We start from the raw sequence: 17,152 nt of genomic DNA on the forward strand, positions 1-17,152 counted from the left end.
ACACCTTCAGCACCTCCTGCTCAAAGCCCTTCACTGTCTACCGGTAAAGAAAAGAGCAATGTTTAACCTCCTCTGCTTGACCTATAAAGCTTGGTCAGGCAAAGGACCTAAATATTTACAGGACAATTTCGTTCCTTACCCTAAAAAATCTCAGATCAAGGAGCCAGCTCCTTCTTTACCCCAGCGTATTTGAACATTAAAATATGGCTGTTGGTCCTTCTTATATCTTGCTCTTCATCACTGGAATAAGCCCCCCCTTTATATTAGGGCATGCACCAAGTTTTCAGACTTCAAAAGGCATCTCAAAATCTGTTCTAATGGATGCTTCCTGATCTGTCTGTTACCCACGCACCGAGATACCCCTTCGGGGGTTGAGTCGCAGCTTTATCAAGTATCCAGTAACATAACAAAACATGAAAACCTGGGCACTGGCTACATCTGCTTGTGATATTGTAAGCCTTTTTGAAGTTAATCAAGTTCTTGGGCCCAGCCCTCAGGCTATCCTTTCAAGGGTCACTAATACACCTCCCAGCACCCAAGGCCTTTTTTCCCTGACCTGTGAGCACGTTCACATCTCATTTACGCCTACTGAAATGCTAATTACTTGCTAACAGAAGTGGAAGAACAAACTGCAGATGTAACTTCCAGGGACTTCGTCCAGGGCAAGGGCTAATTTTATAAACTTCATCTTCACAAAATATTTGTTTTAAATCTAACTTCACCAGTTAACCGGGCCTTTTCTAAGTATTTCAAAGGCCTGGAAGTTGATTTGTCTACGCGAAGATAGCATTTGTTAAATTTAAGATTGTATCCCAATGCTTTCTTATGTAACAGTCAACCCTGTTACAGTAAAAATGGCTTTTTCACTTGAGGGACATGATTAACATTAAACTTTTACATGTTCTACTTTTAAATACCAAGGCCCCTGATGTATGGTCAATAGGGCCCATGTAGGGGTGGCCTATAAATAATTAAAGGGATGGTTTAGTCTTGTCAAAAGTGGTTATTTTGACAGGTTGAATTTGCTGTTAAAACCTGCAAAGCAAGGCTACTGATGGTAGACCTACAGTCATATTTTATTGTCACTGTAGTGGATGGCAGTGCTGCAGTCCACATGTGACATATAACCTACAAGCCCTGGGTACACCATGGGACCACATATTAGGGACTTAGAGGCAACACAAATATGTCAATCAGCTGTAGAGCAAATTCATTATGTTGAAAAGAGGAGCACAAGCACTTTACCACTAGTTAGTGGGGGTAAATTGCACACAGTCCTACAGGCAGCAAAACAATGGAGTTCAGCAAAAAACTTTGTGGTGACCTTGCAGAAAGGTCAAATTACCATAAACTTAAGGTGCAATTGCATGTTTTTCTTTTTTCCCCAGGAGGAAAACATGTTGCAGCTGGAGAGAAAGCTCTTTGGTTATTTTCTCAGCAAATATGATGAAGATCCATTCCACATCCCATCCCGAAAGGGAGGTTACTCCAGTCCTAGGCTGGGGTATATCATTGACAATTTTCAAGGTGTAAAGGGGCTATTTAGGAGTTTGTGAGTGCCCACATATTTAAATTTGTGTGGGCAATCCCAAATTTTCAAGAAAACATGCACTGGAACACTGACTTCTCAATTCCACATCCTGATTAACACTTGCTAATGTGGAATTTTCCACACATGTGGCAAAGAAAGCTGCAGAAAATGCAATGATATTTGTCAGGGATCCTTGTGAGAATTCTTATAGGCACACAAGAGGCATTTTAAGCTCCAAACCTATGCTCACACCCAACATTTCCTTTGTGAATTGATCCCCTAAGCGTTTAGCTTCGAGTTTCCACTGAGTAGCTAGGTAAACTCGGCATACTATCTGAGTTTGTAAACTTAGGTACCGGTCCCGCTGGCAGATTTTCACAAATTTGAGCTGCCCATCATCATTTCTATATTTTCCTTTACAAAGTCTACCTAAAATTCGTCAGCCATAAATTCAAAACATACCTTTCCTTCGCCCATAAATCTATAGCTTACCTGTGTCCCATTTCTTGGTTGACAGCATTTGTGTGAAGTTTGTTTGAGATGTGATATAATTTTGGGCAGTGGTGATGTGAATTTCTTTTTGCACGCACTTGCATGTCCCTTTTAATGTTTAAATTATGGCATCATTACATATTATATACAGGTTTGGGAGGCACTCCTGAATTCTATCTAAATATTTGAATTTTAGGTATAGTATAATACATTTCGAATCCCGGACCCAGAGGCCATGCAGTGTCAGTTCATTTTAGACATGTATCACTAGAAACAAAGGGGCATATTATCAAGGGCATTTATCACCGCTTTAGCAGCACTTTTTGCCGCTAAAGCGGCAATATTCATATCGCCCTATTAACAAGCTCGCGCTAATCCTTGTTGGCGCTAGTTTCCAAGTTTTTGCTCCCGTTTCATATCGCCCTGCATGCCATTGCTAATGACATGCACAGTGGGCGTACCGGAGCAAAACAACATGGAAATAGTCGCTAACAAGGCTTCGCTGTATGTACAAGCCTGCAGCAGACCCGCTTAGCGAAAGTAATAATTGCGCTAAGCCCCCTTATCGCAGCATTTTAACACCTGCTCAAAAGTGGACTTAGCCATCTACATAATGGGAGGTGGATTGCAGGGTTAAGGTCACAGGGGCGTATCAGCAAGGAATTCATTACCTCCAATATTTATCTCTGCTTTTCCAGTGAAAATGGCGCTTTTCGCCGGTATTGCTGGATTTCATTACGCCTTGGAGATGATCGTTGTTAATCATGAGCTACCTCGACGTTGAAATCCGGCAATAGCCGGCGATAAACAAAATTGCACTAAGCGCGCTTTGCGATATTTATTGCAAGTTGCTGTTCATATGCCCCACAGGACTCTTGGAATTGTCCCACTATAATGAAGAAATGGGGTTTTTTATACCCTGTTGTTAAAACAGACCTTTGTATAAATTATAATATTACTGTTTTTCACCTCATTCTCTTCGTGCTGCCAGCGATAAGTGCCATGCACCAACCTGCAGTAATTTAGTTCACTAATTATAAATGTTAAAACTTGTTTCTATGACTTGTAGTGACAACGCAAAACCTTTCTAATTTTAAGTGTGAAATATTGGGGAAACGCGATTTTATATTTTAGTTTAGCAATAATATTTACAAGGCCGCAGACTTTAAAGCATCTTCAAAATCTCGACAAAGTGCAGACTTAATGCACTTAACAACAATGTTCTCTATTCTGCACTTTCTGCGAGCCAGGGTGATTCGTCTTAACTCAAAATCAAAGAAACTGCAGGTGAACATTGGAGCCCAGTGTGTCTTCTATGTAATCTGTGCTTGATTCGGCTCTGGCAGGTGATTGACAAAGTCAATAAAGTTCAGCATGGCGCCCGGGTTTCAGAAGGACTCCCAAATGAATGTAGAGGATCCGAAAGCACAGTACGGGAAGGCTGTGCGGCACAGCGTTGATTCAGCCAGACCGAGAGCAAGAAAGACATATGTTGCGCAGCAGCGCAGGTAGTGAAGTTTATATTCCAAACACGCTGGGTGTCCAGAAACCGATAAATAAAGGACTAAACACAGCAGGCAAACCTGGAAAAATCAATGTTTCACAATGCTGATCTGCTTTAAAAGCAAAGTGATTTATAAACATTGTTCTGGAAAATAATATAAACCGACGGTATAGTCTTTTTTCCCAATTTGTTTGTTCAGACTTATCCCTCTAGTCAAATATATATACTGAAACAGGTTCAGTTCTTCCATCGGATTTTTGGGTGCACAATTATTTATTTATGTATTTATAGAAAGTGTTTTATATCGTGAGCATGCCTAGAGGGTATAAGAGTACTGTACAATACAAGAGAGTGGTCATTTTTTCGCAAATATTTACACATGTTCTGTCATATATGTTCACCCAACTGGTGAACGTATGTGCTGAGGTCCAAGCATGTTCAGTGGCTTGCATTGACTATACTCTTACATGAAAGGGAAGTGGCGGGATAAATTCTATGCACAATCGTGTATCTCAGTGTTTCCTGTCATTTACACCCAAATGGTGGTCCAAGGAATAGAAATAGCAACTCAACCCTACCAATAATGAATACAAGATTACCTCCAAATAGTGATCATTAGTTTCTGTGAGAGCCTGGTGCCCATCATGAATCCCACACATCCATAAAGAGTGAACCCCAAACCGAAAAAAGGAACAATTGAAGAATAAAGTGTTAGTTCATAATACAATGGTAATATACAGCCTGATTCATCATTCTCCCGTTTTGCGAGCCCCTAATAGCGATTCATAGCGAATCGCTATTAAGGACTCGCAAAACGGGATTCATGTAGAAATTGCATAAAGAAATGCGATTCCTACATAATCCTTATTTGCGATTAGCAAATTGCTAATCGCAAATAAGGAATAACTCGCCATTCATTCCTATGGGCCAAAAGGCCCATAGGAATGAATGGGGAGTATTCCTTATTTGCGATTAGTAATTAGCTAATCGCAAATAAGATAGCGATTTGAAGGGTTCCAGGGGTGTCCAAAGGACACTCTGTAGCACCCCTCAAATGAAATTTTACACAGGTGTTGCACACACATGTCCAAAAAACATGTGTGTGTGTAACATGCAACTCAGAAAAATGCATTTAAAAGCATTTTTCTGAGTTTTCGCAATTTACCACGAGGTCTGACCTCGCGGTAAATTGCGGACAGAAAATGCGAATTCGCAAAACAAAATTGGATGATGAATTGCATTTAAGGAATCTCAAATAGAGATTCCTTAAATGTAATTCCTCGCAAAATTGCGAGATCGCAATTAGCGATTTTTGCATTTGTGATGATGAATCCCAAATGCAAAAATCGCACTCGCAAAGGGCCAGATTCTCAGAATCTGGCCCTTTGCGAGCCGATTTCGGCTTCATGAATAAGGCTGATAGTACCTTAATCCTGCCAATATTACCATTATATATCCTCTGTGATCACAGAAGTGAAACATACGATAAATATGAAGGAAGAACTGGAGGATCAAACATATTCTCTTCCTTTGAGTACATCATGCTTCCCACTGCATGATCTTAACCTTATTTCTAATGACGTCCAGTAATCAGCTTTGCACTTTCCATGAGATCTGTTTTTCTCACCCAAAAGCATCAGAAAAAATATCAGGTCTAACATCAAGTGTATATTCTTTACTCCGTAGCATTGCCTACACAGACAAAGAATGTACTGTATAACCCTCCTCCAGCAAGGATCCCAAACGTATTGTAAATGTTAAGGTAATGTCATAAAACCTTACTCGATTAATGGAAAGGGGCGACCACTCGGTCCCCCCGAACGTATGGCAGAGTGCCTCGATCCCCCCGGGAAGCCATTTTGGGCGGGAGGCGCGTCTCGGCTGGTATGCCCGAAGCGGCGTAGCCGGGGCGCGCTTTTTCCCGCCCTAGAGTGGGCTGGCCTAGACACTGACGCGGCTGGCCACGCCCTCGGGGCAGGCAGGGGCGGGTTTACGCCCGCCCTGAAGATGGATAAAAAGGGACGCAAGACCAGAAGACATCCTCTTGTTCCTGTGCTCTGAAGCTGCACCCCCTCGCTGCACGTGAGCTCGAGTCGGAACGAAGAGCCAATTTTGAGCGTTTTAATCGTTCTTGTTTGTTTTACAGTTACTTTGTTGGAGAATGTCGAAGAAGGTGGGAAAGCGCATGACTACTGACCAGATGCTGCGCGTTCTCATGAAGGAGATGTCCGAGCTAAAGAAGCGGGTGGACAAGAATGAGGAAGGGGGTCCAAAACGTCCTTTGGCGGGAGCAGCCCCGGGAGGAAAAAACAAGAGGCCCAGGAGGGGGGCAGCGGGTGAAGACATCCCGGGTCCCAGTGTCCCGCTCGAGGCTCCAACTCCCGTGCCGAAGGAGGGGAATCCAATTCCCGTTGTGGTCACCCCCGTGTCCGAGGATGATATGCCGCCCGAGCTGGCGGAACAATTGGCAGCGTGGTTGGGTAAAGGTAACGAGGGCGCCACGGCTGTCGATGCGCAGGCGCTGATAAAGCAACTGCGTGAGAAACGGGAAGCAGCCAAGGTGCCCGTGCCGGCTGCAGTAGGGGACAAGACACCAGGGACGATTGCGACCGCAGAGGCAGCGTCAGGTGCAGGTAAGCGGCCATTGCCGATCGCGAGGGATGAGTCAACACCCTCTCGGAGAGAAAAGTTGGGGCAACATGTTCCTTTGGCAATTAAGGAAAAGATTTGGGCGGGGGAGTATGTGAACATTTTCTCACTGCTTGTTGATCATTATGAAGTAGAGCATGTGAAGAGTCAGAAGGATCTCATGCATCCGAGTGTTTGGCGTGCAAAAATGGCCGCCTTTAAAGTGAATGAGAATATCGCCAATTGGGGCAATGCTTGGGGAATCTTTACATCAATCTTGGGGGAACGTAGACCTGAGTTGCTTTCCGAGTTCCCAATCTATCAATCACGAATCATGGGGTACTCGACATCGCACCAGGGTAATCATTGGTTTTGTTACGATAATCTGTTCAGAAAGGAAAAGGAGCATAATAACAGTTTAACCTGGGATTGTTATGATTCCTTGACTTGGGATAAAATGAAGGAGTCAGGAATGTTGAAAATGCCGTTGGTGGGAAGTAATGTTGGCGAATCCTCCCGGCAATATGCGGGGACGCCCTTTCGATCAGGTACGGGTGCCGACGATTACTCGAAACCTGCCGGCAATACCGGGAAAAAGGGTTTCTGCTTTAATTACAACAGAGGTAAATGTACTAGACCCCAGGGATCGTGTAAATTCAAACATGAATGTAGTGGTTGTGGGTCGTCCCATCCTGAGTCCTTGTGCAGAGCCAAAACGGGTGATAACGGGGGGAGAGGAGGTGCCAAACAGGTCTAATATAGTCCGAGGGGCGCCTCTACCTACCCCAATTGATACCCTGGCGATGATTCCCTGGCTCAGTGAATACCCGGATCGTACTTCTGCTGGGGTGCTGCGGAACGGTTTTTCGTATGGTTTCCGCATCCCGGTAGGGGACTTTCAGGGTATGGAAAAGTGTAAAAATCAACTTTCCGTCCTGCAGCATACGACCGTAGTACAGGATAAGATCCGGAAAGAGGTGACTCGAGGTCGGGTCGCCGGCCCGTTTAGTTTACCCCCGGTCCAGAATTTTGTTTGTTCTCCCTTAGGGGTAGTCCCCAAGAAAGACCCCGGTGAGTTCCGACTGATTCATAACTTATCAGCTCCACGAGGTCTTTCCGTAAATGATGCAATTGATCCGGAAGTGTGTTCGGTGCGGTACGCATCCTTCGATGAGGCCGTAGCCATTTTAAATCGCCTGGGGCCCGGGGCGCTGATGGCGAAGTCAGATATCGAGTCAGCGTTTCGACTGCTCCCGGTACACCCAGGCGACCAGCGTCTCCTAGGATTCATGTTTCAGGGTTGTTATTACATGGATAGGTGTATGCCAATGGGGTGCTCTATATCCTGTGCTTATTTCGAGAAATTCAGTAGTTTTCTACAATGGGTCTTCACAAAGAAAACAGGTTTCCAAGATGTAATGCACTACCTTGATGATTTTCTGTTTCTTGGGGCAGCCGGGGATCTTGAATGTGGCCGGGCCTTGGCCGAATTTTGTGTGTTAATGAAACAGTTCGGTGTGCCATTGGCGCCGGGTAAAACAGTGGGTCCTACGACTTGCCTCGAGTTTCTGGGGATCGAGTTGGACTCCATTGAAGGGTGTTTCCGTTTGCCAGCTGAGAAAGTGTTGAAGTTCAGGGCTGCGCTGCAAGTGTGTATAAATGCTTCAAAAGTTACGCTGCAACAATTACAGCAGTTGGTGGGACAGTTGAATTTTGCCCTGAGGGTAATACCAATGGCCCGCCCCTTTTCCCGTTCAATTGCCCAAGCGATGGTCGGCCTCAAAGAGTGCCATCATCGCACGAGACTATCGGCCGAGATCCGCCAGGACATGCGTATCTGGTTAGCATTTCTGGCGGACTTCAATGGTAGAATCGTCTGGAATGAACCAGCCGTGTCTTCTGAAGAGCTGGGGCTGTGGACAGATTCAGCAGGAAGCATAGGTTTTGGCGCCATTTTCGGCACAAAATGGTCGGCACAAAGATGGCCGACATGGTGGCATGAGAATGGTCTGACGAGTAATATTGCTTTCCTGGAACTGTTTCCCATCTTGGTGGCCTTGAGAACATGGCCCGATGGGTTCAAAGATCACTCTGTCATATTTTGGTCTGACAATATGACCGTGGTCGATTGCATCAATAGTCAGGCAGCACGTTGTAAACTGATTTTGAGACTGCTTAAGGAAATTGTTTTACTATGTATGCAATTGAACGTGCTATTCAGAGCAAAACATGTTCCGGGGGTGATGAATCAGGCGGCTGACGCACTGTCTCGTTTTCAAATGCAGGCTTTTTCGGGTTTCCTCCCCTCAGCGGACCCAGAGCCGGCACCCTTTCCCGAAGCTCTCTGGTCTCTCGGTGCCCTGAACTTCGTCACCTCGTGGGAGAGAGTCTAGCACCAAGGACGAGGAAGGCATACGAAGGGGCGTTTCGGGCCTATTTAGCCTTCTTGGGGAATGATAGAGAGCGACTTTGGGGTCACGAGGAATGGGTAGTGAATTTCCTGATGTCCTTACGTAAGGCTGGGAAATCGGTGGCTACGGCCCAGAGGCATCGTGCTGCCATTTCCTTTGTTGCCAGAGCACACGCTATCCAGGACCCAACAGCGTCTTTCGTTGTACAGAAAGCGCTGCGTGGGTGGCAACGCCTTGAGGGTCGCAGAGTAGATGAAAGGCGCCCGATAGGTTTGGATAGATTGTCCCAGTTGTTGGCCACACTCCCGGCCACATGTTCATCTCAGTTTGAGGCGGTGCTGTTCCGAGCCGCTTTCACGCTAGCATTTCACGGAGCAATGCGGGTAAGCGAACTAGTGGCAAGGAACAAACTGGATATGGCAGGGGGTTTGTGCCAGGAACACGTTCAGATCAGGGGAGAAACAATGACTGTCTCCTTTGTAAAATCCAAGACTGATCAAGATGGGATGGGTGACTGCGTCATCATACACAGGATTCCTGGGTCCTCCATATGTCCGGTAAAGTGTTTAGAGGATTACCTAGCACGAAGGGTGGCATCATGGGGGGGGACTTTGTTAAGACACGCTGACGCCACCCCAATGACGAAATTTCAGTTTCAGCGGGTGCTTGCGATGTCAATTGCCGCTGCGGGCTTGAACCCGGGCGAATTTGGGACCCATTCCTTTCGGATAGGGGCTGCTACGGAAGCTACAGCCAGGGGTCTTAATGTTGAGCAAGTGAAACGAGTGGGGCGTTGGTCCTCCAATTGTTACAAAAGATACGTGCGGTTGCACATGTTGTGAAGCTGTAATAATGTACTCACGCTTCTTGTTTTTGTTTACTTTTTCAGTTACGCAAGCCTACGAGGCGGGGCGGACTATGCAGTCGACCCTACACCGGGCCAGCGGTCTGACATCACCGGCTGTGAAAAAGGAGGTGTGGGTCGTGGGCCACTCATACGTGAGGCGTGCCGCAGACGTATTCAAAGCAGGTGACATGATTCACGTAGCTGGGGAATACGGGTACAGGATGTCCTTCTACGGAAGGGGCGGTCTCTGTATTGACCAGTTTCAAACATTTTTCGAGGGTTTGTTAGGGCGGACAAGGTCACCGCCGTCTATAGTTATAGTGCATGTTGGGGGTAATGATTTAGTCACCATCGGTAGACGACTACTCCTGGAGGCAATGCTTTCCACCGTAAGTTGGTTGGCGAGGAGAGTTCCGGGGTGCACGATTGCATGGTCCCATTTGATTCCACGAAAGGTGTGGCGGGGGGCTATCTCTATTCCTGCTTTGAACCATTCTGTTAGAAAGCTTAACAATAAAGTGAGTAGGTTGTTCCGTTCCCGGACATTGCATTCTATTTCTCATAGCTGTATTAATGATGACAGTATGTATTTGGGGGATGGTGTGCATTTGTCTTGGGTGGGGAATGAGTTACTCTTAGGTGACTTCTTAGCATGGTTGAAATCGTTGAAGCATGACCTTTAGGTAGGAGTTGTGTGGGGGGTCCGGATAGCCGGTCAACTATCCGGCCTGTGGCGGTAAGGTCATGATCGGTGAGCACTAATTGGAAGATCCCTATGAGTGGGCGTCACCCAACACGGATGGGAGCGCTCGGGAGAGGTGGCCTTTGGCCCCTCAACGGGGAGGCGGTCCCTTCTAAGGATGGGTCGCCGAAAGAAGAGGAAAGGCGGTCAAGGCCCCTTCCTGTGTAGGAGGGGTTACAGCCCCCTCCTGGGGAATTTCCCGGGGCCAGTGACATCTGCGACGGCAGATGCGGTAAGTTGTGTGGGGTTGGGGGGAGGTCTACGATACCTTCTAGATACCTCACACGAGTCTTCGAACGACCTTTAACTGGCGTCGAGGTGATAAGTGCCCCCGTCAAGTCAAGGGAAATTGGTAGTAGTTGCACTTGAGTACGCCTCAGTGCTGTCGCCCCTCCAAGTGGGGGGGGTATGTCTGGTTAGGGATCTTGACACCGGTTACGACCTTGCCGTTGGCCCTTAAACGTTAGGATGTACAATTTCAATATTTCAAGTAAATGTTTTGTAGGATGTTAGTTCGGCTAGGAGAACCTCTGTATTAGAGAATCTGTTAAGGTTAGCCAAACATCGCAATGTGGTATGAAATTGTACATTAATGTTTAAATGTTTTTAATTTTTTGTTTTAATAAATACGGCCGGGAGGGTCACTCCCTCCCACTTCCAAAAACTTCAAGAACCGTTTCCAGTTTCCCTTCTTTGGGGATTGTGTTGAGAGGGGGTGGCGGGTATCTCAGCCATATGGAAAGGGGCGACCACTCGGTCCCCCCGAACGTATGGCAGAGTGCCTCGATCCCCCCGGGAAGCCATTTTGGGCGGGAGGCGCGTCTCGGCTGGTATGCCCGAAGCGGCGTAGCCGGGGCGCGCTTTTTCCCGCCCTAGAGTGGGCTGGCCTAGACACTGACGCGGCTGGCCACGCCCTCGGGGCAGGCAGGGGCGGGTTTACGCCCGCCCTGAAGATGGATAAAAAGGGACGCAAGACCAGAAGACATCCTCTTGTTCCTGTGCTCTGAAGCTGCACCCCCTCGCTGCACGTGAGCTCGAGTCGGAACGAAGAGCCAATTTTGACCCACCCACCAGCCCCTGAGGACAGCTAGTTGTTTTAATAAATTTGATCAATGATTCTATTTCGTTTTCAGGTTATTGTAGTGTTGTGTTGACATTGAATGTGTAATAAAGATTGGTCTAATTTTACAAGTTTGTGATTAAAGAACTTCGGTTGTAAGGTCCATTTATAAACAGGTTTTTTCGGTCATAGTGGCCAATGTAGTTTCGTTAGTTATCATTTGTCGTATTTATTTTTTGGTCGGGCGGTAAGGTCATGATCGGTGAGCACTAATTGGAAGATCCCTATGAGTGGGCGTCACCCAACACGGATGGGAGCGCTCGGGAGAGGTGGCCTTTGGCCCCTCAACGGGGAGGCGGTCCCTTCTAAGGATGGGTCGCCGAAAGAAGAGGAAAGGCGGTCAAGGCCCCTTCCTGTGTAGGAGGGGTTACAGCCCCCTCCTGGGGAATTTCCCGGGGCCAGTGACATCTGCGACGGCAGATGCGGTAAGTTGTGTGGGGTTGGGGGGAGGTCTACGATACCTTCTAGATACCTCACACGAGTCTTCGAACGACCTTTAACTGGCGTCGAGGTGATAAGTGCCCCCGTCAAGTCAAGGGAAATTGGTAGTAGTTGCACTTGAGTACGCCTCAGTGCTGTCGCCCCTCCAAGTGGGGGGGGTATGTCTGGTTAGGGATCTTGACACCGGTTACGACCTTGCCGTTGGCCCTTAAACGTTAGGATGTACAATTTCAATATTTCAAGTAAATGTTTTGTAGGATGTTAGTTCGGCTAGGAGAACCTCTGTATTAGAGAATCTGTTAAGGTTAGCCAAACATCGCAATGTGGTATGAAATTGTACATTAATGTTTAAATGTTTTTAATTTTTTGTTTTAATAAATACGGCCGGGAGGGTCACTCCCTCCCACTTCCAAAAACTTCAAGAACCGTTTCCAGTTTCCCTTCTTTGGGGATTGTGTTGAGAGGGGGTGGCGGGTATCTCAGCCATATTCATTTGGCCGCCATCCCGTGTGTTTGGCAAGTTTCCAACTCCAGGGTAATATATATTTGTATATATCTGTATTTATCCTCTGTTTCATTTCTTTGCACATTGGTTTAGCACTCTATTATGAACTAACACTTTATACTTAAGTTCTACCTTTTTATACATGTGTGGGATTCATGATGGACACCAGGTTCTCACAGAAACTAGTAAGTACTGTGGTGGTATTTTAGGATTAAGTTAGGACAATGATAGAGTGTAACTGAGATGGTGGATGGCGGTCTAGTTCACCTGCTATCGAACATGCATACAACATAGCCTTGAAGCTCCTGCGTCCCTCAGGAACTTAACAATCTTTTGCCATAGCTGTTGAGTACATACGCATGTTCCACCATCCACTGCGCACTACTGGAAACAATAGAAGATTGCCCCTGTGTAAAACCAGCATACAGATACCGTCCAGCAAGATGGAGAAGATCGTCAAGACCCACGAAGGTAAGAAGGCAGAGGGGCTACGGAAATCTTCAGCCGAAATTGGAAGTGCAAGAGCGGTGGCCAGGGTTGCAGTGGTGCTCCTCGTGTTTATGGCTCGACTCGTCTCCCTTAGGGCGCCGTCAGGGGTTTTGGGCCTGGGTGTTATGAGGGTGATTGTATGCCTCCACCGTATTTATATTCCTTCGTTGGCATTCACAGTCCCTCTAGGCTGGCCTGCATTGCATACTGGATGGAACGAGGCATCGTGCCTTTCCCCTCTCGGCGACTTGTAATGTAAACTAACTGAGGCCCACACAAAGTCTTGTCGCCCTGTTGATTGGGATTATGCTGTACATTGAGTGTTGCAGTTTAAAGTGCTCTCTTTGTTGTTTATAGATAATGCTCAAAAGTTTGCGGTGTTAAGCGTTATTAAAAGCCAAAAAATGGTTAGGTATTGGGCAAACATCATTAGCAAGATGCTGTTGTCTGCGTCCAATGCCACAGTTAGATGATGTACGTAGCTCCTACCTTGTTTTGATTCGAAGGACCCACCCATCTGCTCTTTTGGAAGGATGCTTCGCGTTCATAACCATTCTATTCTGTTGTGGTGTGGTGGGTGTTTGTGCAAGTTCTACTTAAAGTGGATATTTAGTTTGGAGGTTCTTTTAGACAACAGGTTGTTTATAGTAGTTTTTTACAAGGCTGAGTATGCAGATATTAAATCTTTCGCATTTTTTTAACTGCAATTTGTTTTCTGCGTTCAAGACAGTGTTTACTTTGTATCACATTCACCTCGAATAGAGAGGAAGTTGCTGCAGTGCGTAGGGCTTCTTGTTATGGTGCCTCCCCAGTCGAAACCGTGGCAATAACGCTAGATGTCATTAGTTAATGCTCTTGCCTAGTCTCCAGTTTAGTAAATTGCCATTGCTCAATTCTACTGGCTGGGTTGGTGGATGGAAGATGGACATAAATACACATTTTTCTATAATGCTTGCTTTTGATTAAGGGACCTCTATGTTTTTCACGTCTTGAGAGGGTCCTTTAAGGTCCGAGCCAGGTTCTAAACCGCAGGAATAGTTCGGCACACTAAGCGCGTGCTGCTTGTTTATTTTCCGTATGTGGTTTATTTGTATAGTGCATAAACCTACAAGTGCACATCTTATGTTTATTGAGTGATGTTGCTAGCTGGCGATCGCTTCTGCCGCAATAGCTTTTTGTTGATCATGAAAATATGTGTTATGTCTGTAAACTACGCAGGTTCTAATCTTGGTAACAATTCAGGTGGTTAGTGAGGTTTGCCTGCGAGTTGCATGTTTACATTTGCAGGTTAATGCACCTGCTGCAAAGATCTGTGTGGTACCCTGCAGATCGCACATTGGAGTCCTGAGCCAGCTGATTCAGAATTTCATCCTTCAGCGATGGATAACTTGTATGATTAGTTAGGCAATGATAAAAAAGTATCTGTAATGGAATTCAGTTTGTAGTGTTCACGCTACAAATTAATTTTATTTATTCATAATTGTGTAACTTTTAGAGGTGCACCAGGGGCCTCATTTATGAAAAGTGACGCATCGCTGCTTGAAAACAGCGATGCGTCACTTTTCACTGCGCACTCCTTACGACATTCCTGATGCGTCATATTTAATGTATGACGCATCATGTCGCAAGGAGTTACAGATACGTCAGTATTTCTGACGTATCTGTAAGCACAAAAGTGATGCATTGCTGGAGTGTGTCACAAAAGTGACGCAACTCCAGCAATACGTCCTTTCACATGGGGAAAGACCCATGTGAAAGGGCTTGCGTCAGTCTTACGCCTGCTGTGAGGCAGGCGCAAGATTTTGACGCAACAGCGTCCTAAAAGTGACGCAGTGAAATCTCATAGATTTCACTGCGTCACTATTACGAGGCTTTTTGCGGGGGAACGCCCCCTCTGCATACATTATACCTGATGCAGGTATAATGTGGCGCAGGGGTTTAAAAAGTGATGCGTCTAGATGCGTCACTTTTTAAATATGGCGCAACAAGGCGCATTTTTTACACCGCTGGTGCGTCACAAAAAGTGACGCACCGGCGGCGCAAAACTGACGCAAGGCCTTCATAAATAAGGCCCCAGGTGTTTCATCAAGTAAAAGGGGGCACCTTTATAGAAGGCTAGGAGGGTCGAAATGTGTGATTGGCTGAGCTGTATTGACGGGAACCAGTAGTCAATAGTTCGCCATCAAGATTTATATGATTGTGAGTCTCGAATTACGCAAGTTTGAGCTATTTGCATTGTAAATGACAATGCCTTTTATTTATGTTTTGTTTTTTAAAACAGAAATAAAAGGCATTGTCATTTACAATGCCAATAACTTAAACTAGCGTAAGTGTGAGACCTATTGTATTGCAAATGCTTGTTTTCATTTATAATCTATCACTTTCAGCAATTTTATTTCTACAAATAGTATCCTGAAAAAGCATGGCGCAGAGGGTTAAGTGCTTTTGGTTTGATTTTAAGAGGTGCTATCTCAAGATGTTCAGGCATGCATTCATTATATTATGGAATGTGAACTTTGCTATCTTGCTTGAGCCAGATGGGTGAAGAATATTCAAGATCATCACTGTGAAACCGGTTTCAGGGTATTGCCCCTCATCAGCCAGGATAGCTTAAAACCAATGGGATGGCGAGCATAGGACCCACGTCTGGGCATAACCATCCCACTTGCGGTGACAAATGTAAAAAGAACAATTGATGGAGGATGGAGAGCAGGGCCGACTGATTTGCATATAGCTGAGTTGAAACTGGAATGACATTGTGAGCAAAAATTCTATAGATCATGGCCCAGATCTCTAACTGAGGGTGAGTGTTTGACATTGTTCACCATACTGTCCATCAATTGTTGTCTTTGCATGATATTCCAGGTCCCCAGAATAGAAACCGCGTATCATTCTTGACCAGTCTATGATCAAGAACTCCAGATCTTTTATGAAAAACAGAAAGACAAAAGCTACACAATGCAATACTGTAAAATAGTTGGTTATTTCATACAATTGTATTGACAGGCTCTGTAGAAAATCATTTTCCAGACTACTTGTATTGCATATATTTCCTTGTATGATACAAAGGACTTGTCCATTCCGAAATTCTTATGAATTACTAAAATCATCTCAAATTTTCTTACAAACATTAGCCATACAATCACAAATAGGTGAACAAAAAAACAGGACTGGACTGTGGTCCTAAACAACTGCAAGTTAATTCAATCACAGAATAGCCTGCAAATTGTCTTAAGTAAGTCTCACCTGCGATCCAATTAACTTTTCAGTAGTTTTAATGTGCCTCTGAAATTCACATTCTACCGGCTGTATCACTTTGATTCCATCGTCGCAGAATACATAGAACATATTTCCAATGCCAAGACCTGAAGAATGAATTAGGTATAAATAAAAAATAAATTAAGGCATAGTCATTTGGGAAGCAAGGTGCACTGAAACACTGTGATATGACATTTCATTAAATGCGTTGACAATTAAAAAAACTTCTGTAAAGAGGCTAAGCAGAACAATGCAGATTAAACGAACATTTACCATCTCTGCTAAAGTTACACAGAAACGAACGCCGTCTGTAGAGTGGAATGAGTGATGTTTACTGTAAATAAACGACGTACATTTACTTTTTAGCACTATCCCAAACATGAGACAATGGAATTAAATGTGTTATTCACGGAAATCCAGTAAATAAAGATCTAGGGGCATATTACCAACAACTAGCGATAATTATCGCTATGTTGGTTAAGCGGCGATATTTTTATCGCCGAGCTGAGGCGATTTTTATCGCTTAGGAACCCTGCTATTATCAAGGTTTATCTCCTAAGCGATAAAAATCGGCCGAAATGCATGAATATCGCTGAAAAGTAAGCGATATTCATGCATTACCGAGCTAATGCTCTTAGCCATGTTATGCACCTCCCATTGGATAACATGGCTAAGAACTGCTCAGGGCAGGTGTTAGCTTTTGGAGATATTCGCGCTTAGCGCGAATATCTCCAAAAGTTGGTAATAGGAGATAGCGATGTTAGCGACTGTTTCCAGTCGCTAACATCTTGGCACGCCCACTTTGCATGTCATTAGTGATAAATATCACTGACATGCAAAGTGGGGCCCAAGATGGTCGCTATCTCCTACTAGCTGTCGCTAACTGGTGTTAGCGACAGCTAGGTAATAGGGAGATAATTTTACCTCTGCTTTCTTGGCTTTTAAAGCCAAAAAAGCGGAGATAAACCCCCTTGATAATATGCCCCTATGTTGTCTAATAAATTTAGCATATTTGGCTGTGAGGAATTTGGACATTCTTGCTTTCTAGCAACTGCCGATCAAAGCACTAGCTCCCTGATTGTGTGATCTCACGCACCATCATTATTACTCTCCAAGCTACCACGAGACCTCGGCAGAAAGTGCGACTGATAGTCATTAATGCAGTTTGAACAAGTGTGCTACTG

At 45.2% G+C, this 17,152-nt stretch overlaps 1 protein-coding gene across 2 annotated transcripts in view; it reads right to left on the reverse strand.

Moving 5' to 3' along the window:
* FSTL5 (follistatin like 5) overlaps nt 1–17,152 on the reverse strand; it is a 2,973,258-nt gene that overhangs the window by 542,685 nt on the left and 2,413,421 nt on the right. For both annotated transcript variants that reach the window (XM_086962384.1, XM_086962383.1), the window contains one exon: nt 15,957–16,075. In XM_086962384.1, coding sequence (XP_086818510.1) covers nt 15,957–16,075 — 119 coding nt within the window. The remainder of the gene's footprint in view (nt 1–15,956; nt 16,076–17,152) is intronic.

The sequence above is a fragment of the Lissotriton vulgaris genome, chromosome 3_1, assembly GCF_964263255.1.
Source record: "Lissotriton vulgaris chromosome 3_1, aLisVul1.2, whole genome shotgun sequence".
NCBI classification, from domain to species: domain Eukaryota; kingdom Metazoa; phylum Chordata; class Amphibia; order Caudata; family Salamandridae; genus Lissotriton; species Lissotriton vulgaris.